Genomic DNA, 13,689 nt, shown 5'->3' with positions numbered 1-13,689 from the left:
TGAAAAATCTCTACAAGGAAAATTAAAAACACAGCTGAAAGAAATCATAGATGACACAAACAAATAAAAACACATCCCCTGCTCATGGATGGGTAGAATCAATATTGTGAAAATGACCATATTGCCAAAAGCAATATACAAATCAGTGCAGTTCCCATCAAAATACTATCATCATTCTTCACAGAACTAGAAAAAAAAAATCCCGAAATTTATATGGAACCAAAAAAGAGCCCCCATAACCAAAGCAAGGCTAAGTAAAAAGAACAAATCTGGAAACATCACAGTACCTGACTTCACTGGACTACAAGCCTATGGTTACCAAAACAGCATGGTACTGGTTAAAAACAGTCACATAGATCAATGGAACAGAATAGAGAACCCAGAAATAAAGCCAAATACATACAGCCAACTGATCTTTGACAGAGGAAACAAAAACATAAAGTGTGGAAAGGACACCCTGTTCAACAAATGGTGTTTGGTTAATTGACAAGCCACATGTAGAAGAATGAAGCTGGATCCTCATTTCTTACCTTATACAAAAATAGACTCAAGAGGGACCAAATACTTAAGTCTAACACCTGAAACTATTAAAATTCTAGATAACATCAGAAAAGCTCTTCTAGACATTGGCGTAGGCAAAGAGTTCATGACCAAGAACCCAAAAGCAAATGCAACAAAAACAAAGATAAATATATGACATTTCATTAAACAAAAAGGCTTCTGTACAGCAAAAGAAGTAATCAGCAAAGTAAACAGACAACCCACAGAGTGGGAGAAAATATTTGCAAACTATCCATCTGACAAAGGACTAATATCCAGAATTTACAAGGAACTTAAAGCAGTGAGAAAAAAAAAAAAAACCAAAAAACACCCCCACAAATAATCACATCAAAAAATGGGCTAAAGACATGAATAGACAGTTATCAAAAGAGGATATACAAATGGACAACAAACATATGGAAAACTGCTCAACATCACTAATTATGAGGAAAATGCAAATCAAACTACGATGCTATATGCCTTACTCCTGCGTTAATGGCCATAATCAAAAAATCAAAAAATAATAGATGTTGGTGTAGATGTGGTGAGAAGGGAACACTTACACTGCTGGTGGGAATGTAAACTAGTACAACCACTATGGAAAACAGTGTGGTCCTTCCTTAAAGAACTAAAAGTAGAACTAACATTTGATCTAGCAATTCCACTACTGGGTATCTACCATGAGGAAAAGTCACTATATGAAAAAGACATTTGCACACCCACATTTATAGTAGCACAATTCGCAATTGCAAAAATATGGAACCAGCCTAAATGCCCATCAACCAATGAGTGGATAAGGAAAATGTGACACACACAGACACACATACACACACACACACACACTCATGCACGGAATACTACTCGGGAATGAAGTAATGACATTTGCAGCAACCTGGATGGAGTTGGGGACCATTATTTTAAGTGAAGTAACTCAGGAATGGAAATCCAAACGTCGTATGTTCTCACTTGTAAGTGGGTGCTAAGCTATGGGGATGCAAAGGCGTGAGAATGATATAATGGACTTCGGGAGTTCTGGGGGAAATGTTGGGACTGGGATAAGGAATAAAAGTACACATTCGGTACAGGGTACACTGCTCAGGTGACGGGTGCACCAAAATCTCAGAAATCACTGCTGAAGAACTTACTCATGTAACCAAATACCACCTGTTCCCCAAAAATTATTGTAAAAAAATAAATTATTCACTTGATTTTCATTATGAATATTTCTGATCTTTAAAAACATTTTTTACTCAGGTCAAATTCACATGATGTACAACTAACCGTTTTTAAGTAAACAACTCATTGGCATTTAGTACGTTTACAATACTGTCTAGTTCTAAAACATTTTCATTACCCCAAAAGGAAATTCTGTATCTCTTAAGCAGTCATTCTCCATTCTTCCCTGCCTCTAGCAACACCAATTTACTTTCTGTCTGTCTCTGTGGATTTATATATTCTAGTCTTGAACTCCTGGCCTCAAGCTATTTTCCCACCTTGGCCTCCCAGCACCTTGGGATTACAGGTGTGAGCCACCATACCTGTGGGATTTATTCTAGATGTTTCATATAAACAGAATTATACAATATTTGACCTTTTGTCTTCTGGCTGCTTTTGCTTAGCATAATATTTTAGAATGTCACCCACATTGTAGCATGTATCCAGCATGAAACTGGAGCCTCATCTCTTATACAAAAATTGACTCAAGTACATTGTTACATCAGATGTATCAGTACATCATTGTGTTTTATGGCTGAATATTCATTGTATATGTACACCACAAGCTTGTTTATCCATTCATCTATTGATGGACATTTGGCTTGTTTCCACCTTTTGGTTATTGCAGATAGTCCTGCTGTGCGTATGCATATACATGTGTTTGCTTGAGCACCTGTTTTTCATTTCTTTTGGGTATGTACCTAGGAGTGGAATTGCTGGATCATATGGTGATTCTATATTTAGTGTTTTGAGTACCCACCAAACTTTTCCACAGCAGCTGACCCATTTTTCTACTCCTACTAGCAATGTGTAAGGGTTCCAGTTTCTCCTCACCAATGCTTACTTCCTATTTTTTGAATTATAGCCATCTCAGTTGGTGTGAAGTGGTATCTCATTGTGGTTCTGAGTTGCATTTCCCTAATGACTAATGATGTTGAGCATCTTTTCATGTGCTGGTTGGCCATTCATATCTTTTTTTAAAAAAGTATCTAAGTCCTTTGCTCATTTTAAAATTGGGTTTCTTTTTGTATGTAAGAGTTATTTTATACATTCTAAGTAGTAGACCTTTATCAGATACATGATCTGCAAATATTTTCTCCTTTTCTCCTGTTTTGTAGGCTGTTTTTTTACTTTCTTCATATTTTTTTTTTTTCTTTTTTGGAGACAGGTTCTTGCTCTGTCACCCAGGTTAAAGTGCAGTGGCACAATCATGGCTCACTGCAGCCTTGATCTGTTGGGCTTTAAGTGGTTGTCCCACCTCAGCCACTCAAGTAGCTGGGACTACAGGTGTGTGCCACCATACTCAGCTAATTTTATTCTATTATAGAGGCAAGGTCTCACTGTGTTGTCCAGGATTGACTCAAACTTCTGAGCTCAAGCAGTCCTCCTGCCTCAGCTACCCAAAATGTTAGGTTTACAGCTGTGAGTGACCATGCCTGGCCTGACATGTTTTTTTGCAAAAATGTTCTAAATTTTGTGTCTTTTTTTTTTAAGAGGGTCTTGCTGTGTCACTCAGGCTGGTATGCAGTGGTGTAATTATAGCTCACTGAAGCCTTGGTCTTTTGGGCCCAAGTGATCCTCCCAATTTTGCCTCTTGAGTAGCAGGGACTATAGGGGTGTGCCAGCATGCCCAGCTAACTTTAACATTTTTTGTAGAGACAGGTCTTGCATTGTTGCCCAGGCTGGTCTCGAACTCCTGGCCTCAAGTTTCTCCCACTTTGGACTCCCAAGATGCTAGGATTACAGGCATGAGCCACTGTGCCCAGCAAGTTTTGTAATTTTGAAATGTTTATCTGTTTTTTCCTTCGTTGCTCATGTTTTTGGTGTAATATTCAAGCATTCATTCCCAAATTCACAATCACAGAGATTTACCCTAATATTTTCTTCTAAAGTATTTTATGGGCCACTTCTTATATTTAGTTAATTTTTTATATGGTATGGAGTAGGGATCCAGCTTCATTTTTTTGTATGTGGATCTTCAGTTGTCCTAGCACCATTTGTTGAAAAAAGTATTTTTTTCCTCACTAACTGGTCTTGGTACCAGTATTTAAAATCACTTGACTGTAGATACGTAGGTTCATTTCTGGACTCTCTGTTCTATTTGTCTATGTCTCTTCTTATGCCAGTACCACACTGGTTTGATTACTATAGCCTTGTAATAAGTTTTGAAACAAGGAAGTGTGAGTCCTCCAACTTTGTTATCCTTTTTCAGTATTGTTTTGGCTATTTAGAACCCCTTGTAGGCCCATATGAATTTGAAGATTGGCTTTTCATCTCTGTGAAAAAGCATATTGGGATTGTGATAGGTAATGCATTTGAATCTGAAGATTACTTTGGGTAGTGCTACACCTTAACAACATTAAATCTTTCAATCTATGAACATGAGATATCTTTCAATTTATTTAGATTTTCCTTAATTTCTTTTAGCACTGTTTAGTTGTGTTCAGTATATGCCTTTTCACCTTCTTGGTCAAATTTATTCCTACATATTTTATTCTTTTGGATATTACTATAAATGGAACTGTTTTATTAATTTCTTTTTTTGACATGTACATTGGTGTTACATAGAATCGCTACTGATTTTTGTATGTTGATCTTGTACCCTGCAAACTCCACTGAATTTATTACCTTGAGTAAGTGTGTTCATGTGTGTGTGTGTGTGTGTGTGGCAGGGTGGGGAAGTGGATTTGTAGGATTTTCTATGTATAGGATTATATAATCTGTGTATAGAGATAGTTTTACTACTTCTTTCCAGTTTAGATGTCTTTTTTTTTTTTTTTTTTTTGAGATGGAGTTTCGCTCTTGTTACCCAGGCTGGAGTGCAATGGCGCGATCTCGGCTCACCGCAACCTCCACCTCCTGGGTTTAGGCAATTCTCCTGCCTCAGCCTCCTGAGTAGCTGGAATTACAGGCACGTGCCACCATGCCCAGCTAATTTTTTGTATTTTTAGTAGAGACGAGGTTTCACCATGTTGACCAGGATGGTCTCGATCTCTTGACCTTGTGATCTACCCGCCTCGGCCTCCCAAAGTGCTGGGATTATAGGCGTGAGCCACCACGCCCGACCAGTTTAGATGTCTTTTATTTTTCTTGTCTAATTGCTCTGGTTAGAACTTTCAGTACAATGTCAAATAGCAGTGGTGAACATGGGTATCCTTGTCTTGTTACTGATCTTAGGGGGAAAGCTTTTAGTCTTCCACCATGGAGTATGATATTAGCTGTGAGTTTTTCCTAAATGCGCACTGTCATGTTGAGAAGCTCTTCTCTGTTCTTCTTTTCCTAGTTTTCTAGGTGTTTTTATCATTAAGGATGTTGAATTTTGTCAAATGCTTTTTCTGCATCAATTGAGATGATCATGTGTGTTTGTTTTTTCTTTTGTCTTAGTAATATGGTATAAGATTTTGGGAGGTATGTTTTACCACCCTTGCAGTCCTGGGATGAATCCTAGTTAGTCATGGTGTATAATCCTTTTAATGTGCTATTAGACTCAGTTAGTTAATATTTGCTTAGGATTTTTTTTGTTTTTATTTTTTATGTTTATTTATTTATTTATTTATTTTTTTAAAGATGGGGTTTCACCATGATGGCCAGGCTGATCTTGAACTCCTGACCTCAGGTGATCCACCCACCTTGGCCTCCCAAAGTGCTAGGATTACAGGCGTGAGCCACTGCGCCTGGCCTGCTTAGGATTTTTGCATCTGTATTTATAAGGGATGTCTGTCTGTAGTTTTCTTGTTGTTATCTTTTGTCTGGCTTTGGTATTAGGTGAATGCTGGCCTGTAGATTGAGTTAGAAAGTGTTCTCTCTTTTCCTTGATTTTTGTGCTCACCCCCCTCACCTTGTTTGTTTTTTGAATGGATTTTAAATTATTTTGGAAAGCTAATTATTCAGATTCTTAAGGTTGTTATTCAAGACGAGCCAAAAAAAAAAAGGTCTTACCCAGGAAAAATCTTTGCCTGATGAGAATTTAATCACAATATTTTGTTGCTCAAACTCTACCTACCTATTTTAGAAGCAGACGATATTATAGTCATAAAATCTCATGGAATCAGATGTTGTAACTTGATTATGTGTAGGAATTCTTTTTTTTTTTTTCTCTTTCCTTTTTTTCTTTATGATTCAGTCTACGTAGAGACTGCCAAAAATTGCCAACGCCAACTATATTTCAAGTCGTCATGGCGGGGTATTGGGAAAAGTTTTCAATTAGCAATAATCGCGCCTCAGATAAACCTCATTGGCTATGATACTGCCACTGCACAAAGCTGATTATGTGTAGAAATTCTAAGAGAGCATTCAATCCAAGGATTATGTTATGATAATGTAGTTGCCCATATGTATATAAACATTTCTAGCAGCAATTTTAGAAATATAATACCTCGTAGGAGGTATTTAACAAGATATAAATTTTGTATTTGGCTAGCTTTCATCATGTCTTAAGATAGAACTTGAACACTGGGGCAGGTCCCAAAGCAAATACTTTAACTACAATAGTTATGCATGAGAAAGTCATGTAAACAGTCTTTCCTTGACAAGCTACAAAGTCAATGTTCAGGTGTCCCAAATCTTAGACTTCTTCATTTAAAAGAGCTCACCAACAAAGAATTTACTTAGCCCACCATTCTTTTTTTTGAGACAGAGTCTTGCTCTGTTACCCAGGCTGGAGTGCAGTGGCACAATCTCAGCTCACTTCTGCCTCCTGGGTTCAAGCGATTCTCTTGTATCAGCCTCCTGAGTAGCTGGGATTACCTACCACCATCATACCCAGCTAATTTTCTTGTATTTTTAGTAGAGATGGGGTTTTGCCATGTTGGCCAGGCCTGTCTCAGACTCCTGACTTCAAGTGATCCACTGGCCTCTGCCTCCCAAAGTGCTGGGATTACAGGAGTGATCCACCATGCCCGGCTTAAGCCCACCATTCTTTTCAGCTATTTGTACCATTAGATAAAGTTTTTGCTACTTTCTTCTATGGTATATAATTTGTGAAAAACTAATTATGATGCAATTTCAACAAATGTATTTGTCCAGTTCTATTTGATTTTCTAATTCATGTCTTATGAGTAATAGATGCACTGATAAACTTAGCACATTTTAACAGTTTTCCTTTCAGAATGTGCTTTTTAAAAGAACGCTAGCAGACTGTTCAGTGTTATTTTCTTTTAATTCTATCACAGCCCATTCACAAAAGGTACAACCACAAATTATACAATAAACTTAAAATTTTATAATTCTATTTTTGTATTTGAAACAGTCTAGTCCAACTCTATTTAGAGGGAAAGTTAATTTGTTCAAAGGGTATTTTTAAGACATTTTCATTTTGGTTAAAAAAGACGACATACTGTTAACGACCAAAACAGTTTTAGATCCTAAAGGATTCCTAATCTGGCAAAAATAAATGTCTGTGGAATTAAAGTGCATAGTAGTAATACACGTTATAGACCAAATGTGGTACATTCAGCCCCAAACTTGTGTTCTAAGATGGAACAAAAAGTAGACATAGTAACAGAAATGTATTTTGTTGTAATCAAATACATGTAGATAATTTCGAGTCTTTTGAGGGGCAGAGTCAATAATTGATTTTGTTCATGGTGGGGAGAATGGGTGAAACTAAATAATATTTTTAAAAATATAGTGGTTTTCAGGCTAGCACGGTGATACACTCCTGTAATCCCAGCACTTAGGGAGGCTGAGATGGAAGGACCACTTGAAGCCAGGAGTTTAAGACCAGCCTGGGCAACATAGTGAGACCCTGTCTTGACAAAAAAAAGAAAAATAAATTAGCCTGGTGTGTTGGCATGCACTTGTAGTCTAGTTACTTAGGAGGTTGGGGCAAAAGGATCACTTGAGCCTGGGAGTTCAAAGTTGCAGTGAGCTTTGATCATGCCAGTACACTCCCACCTGAGTGATAGAGTAAGACCCTCTTTCAAAAAAATAAAATATGATGGTTTTCTCATAGGAAAATGTACTTATATGGTTTTCCCTTATCCAGTCCTCATGATATGATTTTGAGGGCGGTATTACCTTATTTTACACTTGAGAAAACCAAATTGGACTGTTTGACTTTGCCCTTTCACATCTAGTAAGTAACTGTTGAAAATCAAACTCAGAACTTTGTACTTAAGCATCAAGCTCTTTCTATTAAGCCAGATTTTCCTTTTCTATAAGTTGCAGTTTAAAAGAAGAAAAGAACAGTACTTGTTTTCTATAAATGTGTGGTACATATTCTGTGCTTACAGATAATAAGCAGTTCATTAAAAAATATAACTTCAGAATATGATTAACCATAGGACTTGGCCTTTCAGATATATTACAGTATGCTTGGAGTTTCAGAAGTTTTATTTCCATGAAGCTTGTCAACGATAAGGTTTTTTTTTTTCTAAGACAGGGTCTCACTTTGTTATCCAGGTTGGAGTGCAGTGGTTCGATCTCAGCTCACTGCAGCCTCTACCTACCTCCTGGGTTCAAGTGATCAGCCTGCCGAGTAGGTGAGATTACAGGCGCACGCTATCACTCCTGGCTAATTTTTTGTATTTTTTGTAGAAGCAGTGTTTCTCCATGTTGCCCAGATTGGTCTCGAGCTCCTGGGCTCAAGCATTCCTCCCACTTTGACCTCCCAAAGTGCTGGCATTCCAGGTGCGAGCCACCATGCCCACCAAAGATAAGGTTTTATATAACTTTCTCCTGCATAACTTTGGAGGGGCAGTGTAGTGTAGTGCAAAGTTATCAAACTTTAAGGGACACAAGAATTACCCAGGAGATTAATAGCTTTTTAGTGTCCAGGAAGCCCTCTAGGTAATTCTGGTAGAAGTAGTCCAGGGACAATACTTGGGGAAAACACTGGCTTTGGGGTTTAGCACAGATAAAAATACCTACTTCATAAATTAGTGATGGTGAGTTAATCTATGATATCTCTACAGTTCTTGGAATAGAACCTGGTACATAGGAAATGTTCAAAATAATCCATTCTTGTGTGATGACTTGGGTGGCAACTAAGAAACAAGAGAATATTCCTTCTTTTCATTCAACAGAATTTATCGAAATCCAGGAGTAGTCTAGAGATTTGTGAATCTAGGGGAAAATGGGCACATTTGTCACTCTTGTTGAATTTATTTGATTAACTAATCTTAAAGGTATAGCTCTTACCTTGTTAAAAAAATAAGAAAATGACTATTGAGGGCATGTTTGCATAAGCTTTTCCCTTACAGATTAAAGTTTTATTTTATATTGGAATGAGGATTGCAGGTCAAAGAAATAGCCTATTGTTTCTCAGTTTTCTTGTTGATTTAAATCTGTACTATCCAGTACAGTAGCCACTAGATACTTGCAGCTATTTAAGTCAATTAAAATTGTGTAATATTAAAAATACAGCTCTTGAGTGGCACTACCACATTTCAGGTGCTCAGTAGCCACATGTGGCTAGTGACGGCTTTATTGGACATCATCACACAAAGTTCTGTTGGGACAGTGTTATTCTGGAGTGTACAACTACAAAGCAGTGATTTTCCATTGTCTTGATCTGTAGATAGATTTTGAGGCAAGTATTAGCAGTGGCTTGAGGCTGCCATTTCAATAGTAAGTACATTAATACCCTTTCAGGTTGACCAGGCCCAGGGCTAGTATTGATTTACCTTAACAGTTTCATTACACAGCAAGCGTGATCTAAATGCTAAGACATTTGGGCATTTTCTTTAAACTTCTGAGCAATACACCAACATTATTTTATTGCATTAGTCATAGCTTTTCTCATACACTGTGTGTGTGTGTGTGTGTGTGTGTATAAAGAGAGAGAGCATTCCCTTCCACAGCATTAAAATTGTTTTAAATTTGTATCTAATGAAATTTCGGGGACAAAGGGGTAAAGAAGAGTTGCATTTGCATCTGAATACTAGAATTCGTAGTATTTACATGAAATAATGTTTTTTTATAGAAACCAAAACTAAGAGTAGTGACAAGTTGGTTCAACACTATTTACTCAGAAGTCCACTGGGTAGAACCTGAGTTATGATTATTTAAAAATATTAATTATGAGGCTGGGTGTGGTGGCTCATGCCTGTAGTCCCAGCACTTTGGGAGGCCAAGGCAGGCAGATCAACTGAGATCAGGAGTTTGAGACCAGCCTGACCAACATGGTGAAACCCTGTCTCTACTAAAATTACAAAAAATTAGATGGGTGTGGTGGTGCACACTGTAATCTTGGCTACTCCGGAGGCTGAGGCAGGAGGGTGGCTTGAACCTGGGAGGTGGAGGTTGCAGTGAGCTGAGATTGTACCACTGCACTTCAGCTTGGGCAACAGAGCAAGACTCCGTCTTAAAATATATATATAGACAGATAGATAGGTAGATAAATTTAGTGTTTTAGTAATTGAAAAACCAAGGATAATATTCTTCTGTATTTTGGTGGTGGTTGTTAAAACCTGCATGTAAAATTGAGTAGCATCCGCTACATTCTAGTGTCTAGGTTATGAATGCATTTTTTTTTTGGTGCAGAGTTTAATAAATGATATGCAAGTGCAATTGACTTTTCGCCTCTGTTTCCTGAATATGAGTAGCTAGTTACAGATATGTCTTACCTCCTTTTATTCCCTCCCATTTTTGCTGTTGTTCCTCTCTGAGAAGAGAGGCAATAGGAACCTGCTGTCACTTAGTCCCAGGCCACGGATTAGTGGGACTGAAGTCATTGAAATCCTTTTGTATGTTACTGCCTCCTTCAGTGACCTTCTGTCTTTCCAGGTCACTTACTTCAGCCTCTGGTACTACAACAAGCAAAATCAGCGCAGGTGGGTAGATTTGGAAAAACCTTTGAAGAAGCAGCTGGATAAATATGCATTGGAACCTACCGTCTATTTTGGAGTGGTGTTTTATGTGCCTTCAGTTTCTCAGCTGCAGCAGGAGATTACCAGGTGAGAAATTACATGCTGTTTGTTTTTAGGAAATAATCTATCGAGATGTAAAAAATGAAACTAAGGTTGAAGTCAGAAGATAAGCTTGAAACTTTGCCCTCTCGCCCCACATTTTTAGCCACTGTATTAAAAGGAGGTTCTCATGTGGCATGTCAGAGTGTTTTACTGCATGTTAGGTAACTTACAGGTTCACTAGGCACAAAGGAATCATTAAAGAGAAAAATGATGTATTTATCCTAGCTGTGAACTCTTCTTGTAGTGATGTTACCTTGAATGTTTTTGTTGTTTTGTTTCTGATTCTTTGTAGTGAGGAAAGGAGAGAAGAGATTTTTAAAAAATTAGTCACAAAATCTGTGTTCATTCCTCAAGGAAATGTGCTGAAAGGCTCCTGGAGTGCTCTGCCTCTAGCCATACTCTGTAGACAGGTTGGGGAGGGAGTATAGAGGAGAGGGAGGGAAGTGTTTAAGATCAGGAAATTTTGGCCAGTAGGTGCACTTAATAGGGACAAAAGCAGAATGGGAAGATGATATTAAGGAGCAGAATAGAGGAACTAAGGATTCTTACTTTTTCTCCCCGAAAACATACAAAAAAAGGAATAAAATTTGAATTCTTGAGCCTGCCTTTCAGAGTTCTCTGAATCCTATCACTACCTTATCTTTTTAATCCTATTTAATGTTACTTTTGAGTGAAGCTGCGCTACTTCAAGGGCCCAGAACGTGCCGCATGCCCTTTCATCTTTGTGTCCTAGATATTTCTCTCACATTTATTTACTGGAATCCTGTTTGCCTCCTGAATTGTGATTCTTAGAAGGTACCTCCTCCATGAAGCATGTATGACCCCAGGATAGAGTGAGTTTTGCCTTATGACCTAGAATTTGATTCTACTTGTGTTAAGGTGGTAATTGTCATAGCCTGTTATTACAATTGTGCATGTATCTTTTTCCTAGGTTTTAAGTCCATGTTTTCATTAGTTTTACTTAATGATATCTTAGACAGTGCCTTGGAGATAGTAAGAACCTGGTACTGCCCCATGTTTGTGGAGTGCTGTTTGAGTCTGCCAGTTAATTATTAGGAGAGAATGAAAAGTTGAAGCAGTAAGGATCCAGTGGTAGGGATAAACACAAACTGACTGTAAACGTCTCAGATAGAAATATTGAAAAGTGGAAGCCAGAAGGAAAAGCCTGAACTGATCACTTTAACTCATTTAAACATTTACTGAAGATATGATCTAAGAACTGTGTTGAATAGAGTGGGCAGTGAATACGCTTTGAAATCCTATTCTGGAGGAGTTGTTTGCAGTCTGGAGGAATTGGCAGTTCATATAAATAGTTACAGCATCCTATGATAATAAATGCTTTAATTAAAGCCATGGATTCCTAGGGGTGGGGCAAGGGGAACTTGAACAAGAAAGGTAAAGAGACTGACTTTTAAATTGACTTTAGAAATGTTCTAGAGGGAATAGCTTTTGCAATTGAAAATGATTACAGGTCTTCAGGAAGTTTCAGGTATTAACCAGAGAGGAGGTTTAAAAAATAGGCATTAGCAATAAAGTCATAGTACAGTGAGGAAGACATTTTCAAATTTTAATGGAATCATGAAATTTACATTTTACAAAGATCACCCATCGTAGAAGGTAGATCAGAGATGACAAGACTACAGGCGGGAGACCAGTTTAGGAATGCCTGTGCCGTAATCTAGGCATTGGTTTACAATATAGAACTGAACAGAAAGGCATTAGCTGGATTGAGAGAGAATGGGCCTGTTAGATTCCATCAACAAGATTGCTCATTGATTCGGTATAGGAGAGTCTGACAGAGAAGTTGTATCAATGAGGATTAAAGTATAGCTATATATAACACAAAACCCTAAATATCATTGACTTCTGTGAGAGAAGTTCAGAAGTCAGCCTTGCAGAGCTTGTCTGCCAGCTCCACAGAGTCTTCAAGGACGATCGCTCTTTCTCTCACTGCTCCAGCATCCTCAGCGCGTCCTTTCCATGCACTAGTTAATTACCTCTTGGTCCAAGATATCCAGAGTCTGTCTATCTTCCATAGACAGAAAGCAGATGAGTGGTTTCCTAGGAAGCGGGGAGGAATAGGAGAGAAAGATTGTGCAGGGTACAAGGAAACTTTTGCAGGTGGTCAGTATGTTCCTCATCTTGTAGTGATGGTTTCATGGATACATGCATGTGTCAAAACTGTACACTTGAAATTTCAACAGCTTATTTGTATGCCAATTATACCTCAAAAATGGTGTTCTAAAAAAACCCACTCAAAGATATTGTAAGAAAACAAATGAGGAGAACAACAGTCCTAATAATACGCTTCAGAAAGTACAGACTTAACAGAAAATGTGACCACAAAGCAGTAGAAAACTGGTACCTGATACTACAAAATGAACTAAAGAAAATTAGGAAAATAACAGATGATATGAAAGAACTATTTAAATCTGAATTAGAAAAGTTTGGGAATAATTTGGCTATGTAACAGGTGAATATGAAAATAGCTGTCAAAACAATTAGAAATTTTGAAATGATAGAAACGATAAAAGTATAGAAGACAAGGTAAAAAGCAGATGTAATAGGATTCCCTAAAGGAAAAAGCCAAAGCATTCTTCTGACAGTATGATCTAAGGCAAAACATTGGCAAAGAACAAATTCTAAAAACGATATAACAAATTCTATATTCTAGCTATAACACATTCTAAAAACTTTCTTGAAAGGAAGATGACTTGACGCTGTATGTTGAAAAGGCCTACTGTGTACCTGGGAAGGTCAGTCCAGAAAAATCAGTGCCAACACATTCAGCAAAGTCACCGGAAATTGGGCATCCAGACTAAAACTCTATTACGCATAAAATTAAGAAAATAAGATTGGTATCAGACTTCCGGAAAAACGCTTCATGCCAACAGACAAAAAAGTACCATTTAACATCCTGAAGGAAAGGAAATATGAGGCAATGATTATATATCCAGCAAAAACGACCTGCGAATATACCTTAGCATGGGCTGCCATAACAAAATATTATAGACTGGGTAGC

General features: G+C 37.7%; 1 protein-coding gene and 1 non-coding gene across 2 annotated transcripts in view; one reads left to right on the top strand and one right to left on the bottom strand.

Moving 5' to 3' along the window:
• The window catches only part of PTPN21 (protein tyrosine phosphatase non-receptor type 21), an 89,049-nt gene that overhangs the window by 27,007 nt on the left and 48,353 nt on the right, over positions 1-13,689 (top strand). Inside the window, exon 3 of the mRNA XM_012476898.2 lies at positions 10,483-10,652. Coding sequence (XP_012332321.2) covers positions 10,483-10,652 — 170 coding nt within the window. The remainder of the gene's footprint in view (positions 1-10,482; positions 10,653-13,689) is intronic.
• On the bottom strand, positions 5,879-6,019 carry LOC135274319 (U4 spliceosomal RNA). Its single transcript, XR_010342171.1, has one exon. It is a non-coding gene; the product is annotated as a U4 spliceosomal RNA (small nuclear RNA).

This window comes from Aotus nancymaae, unplaced genomic scaffold (genome assembly GCF_030222135.1).
Source record: "Aotus nancymaae isolate 86718 unplaced genomic scaffold, 86718_ANA_hifiasm-v0.15.2.pri h1tg000011l, whole genome shotgun sequence".
Lineage (NCBI taxonomy): Eukaryota > Metazoa > Chordata > Mammalia > Primates > Aotidae > Aotus > Aotus nancymaae.
The sequence above is the reverse complement of the archived record's forward strand: the minus strand, read 5'-3'. Positions and strand labels throughout refer to the sequence as shown.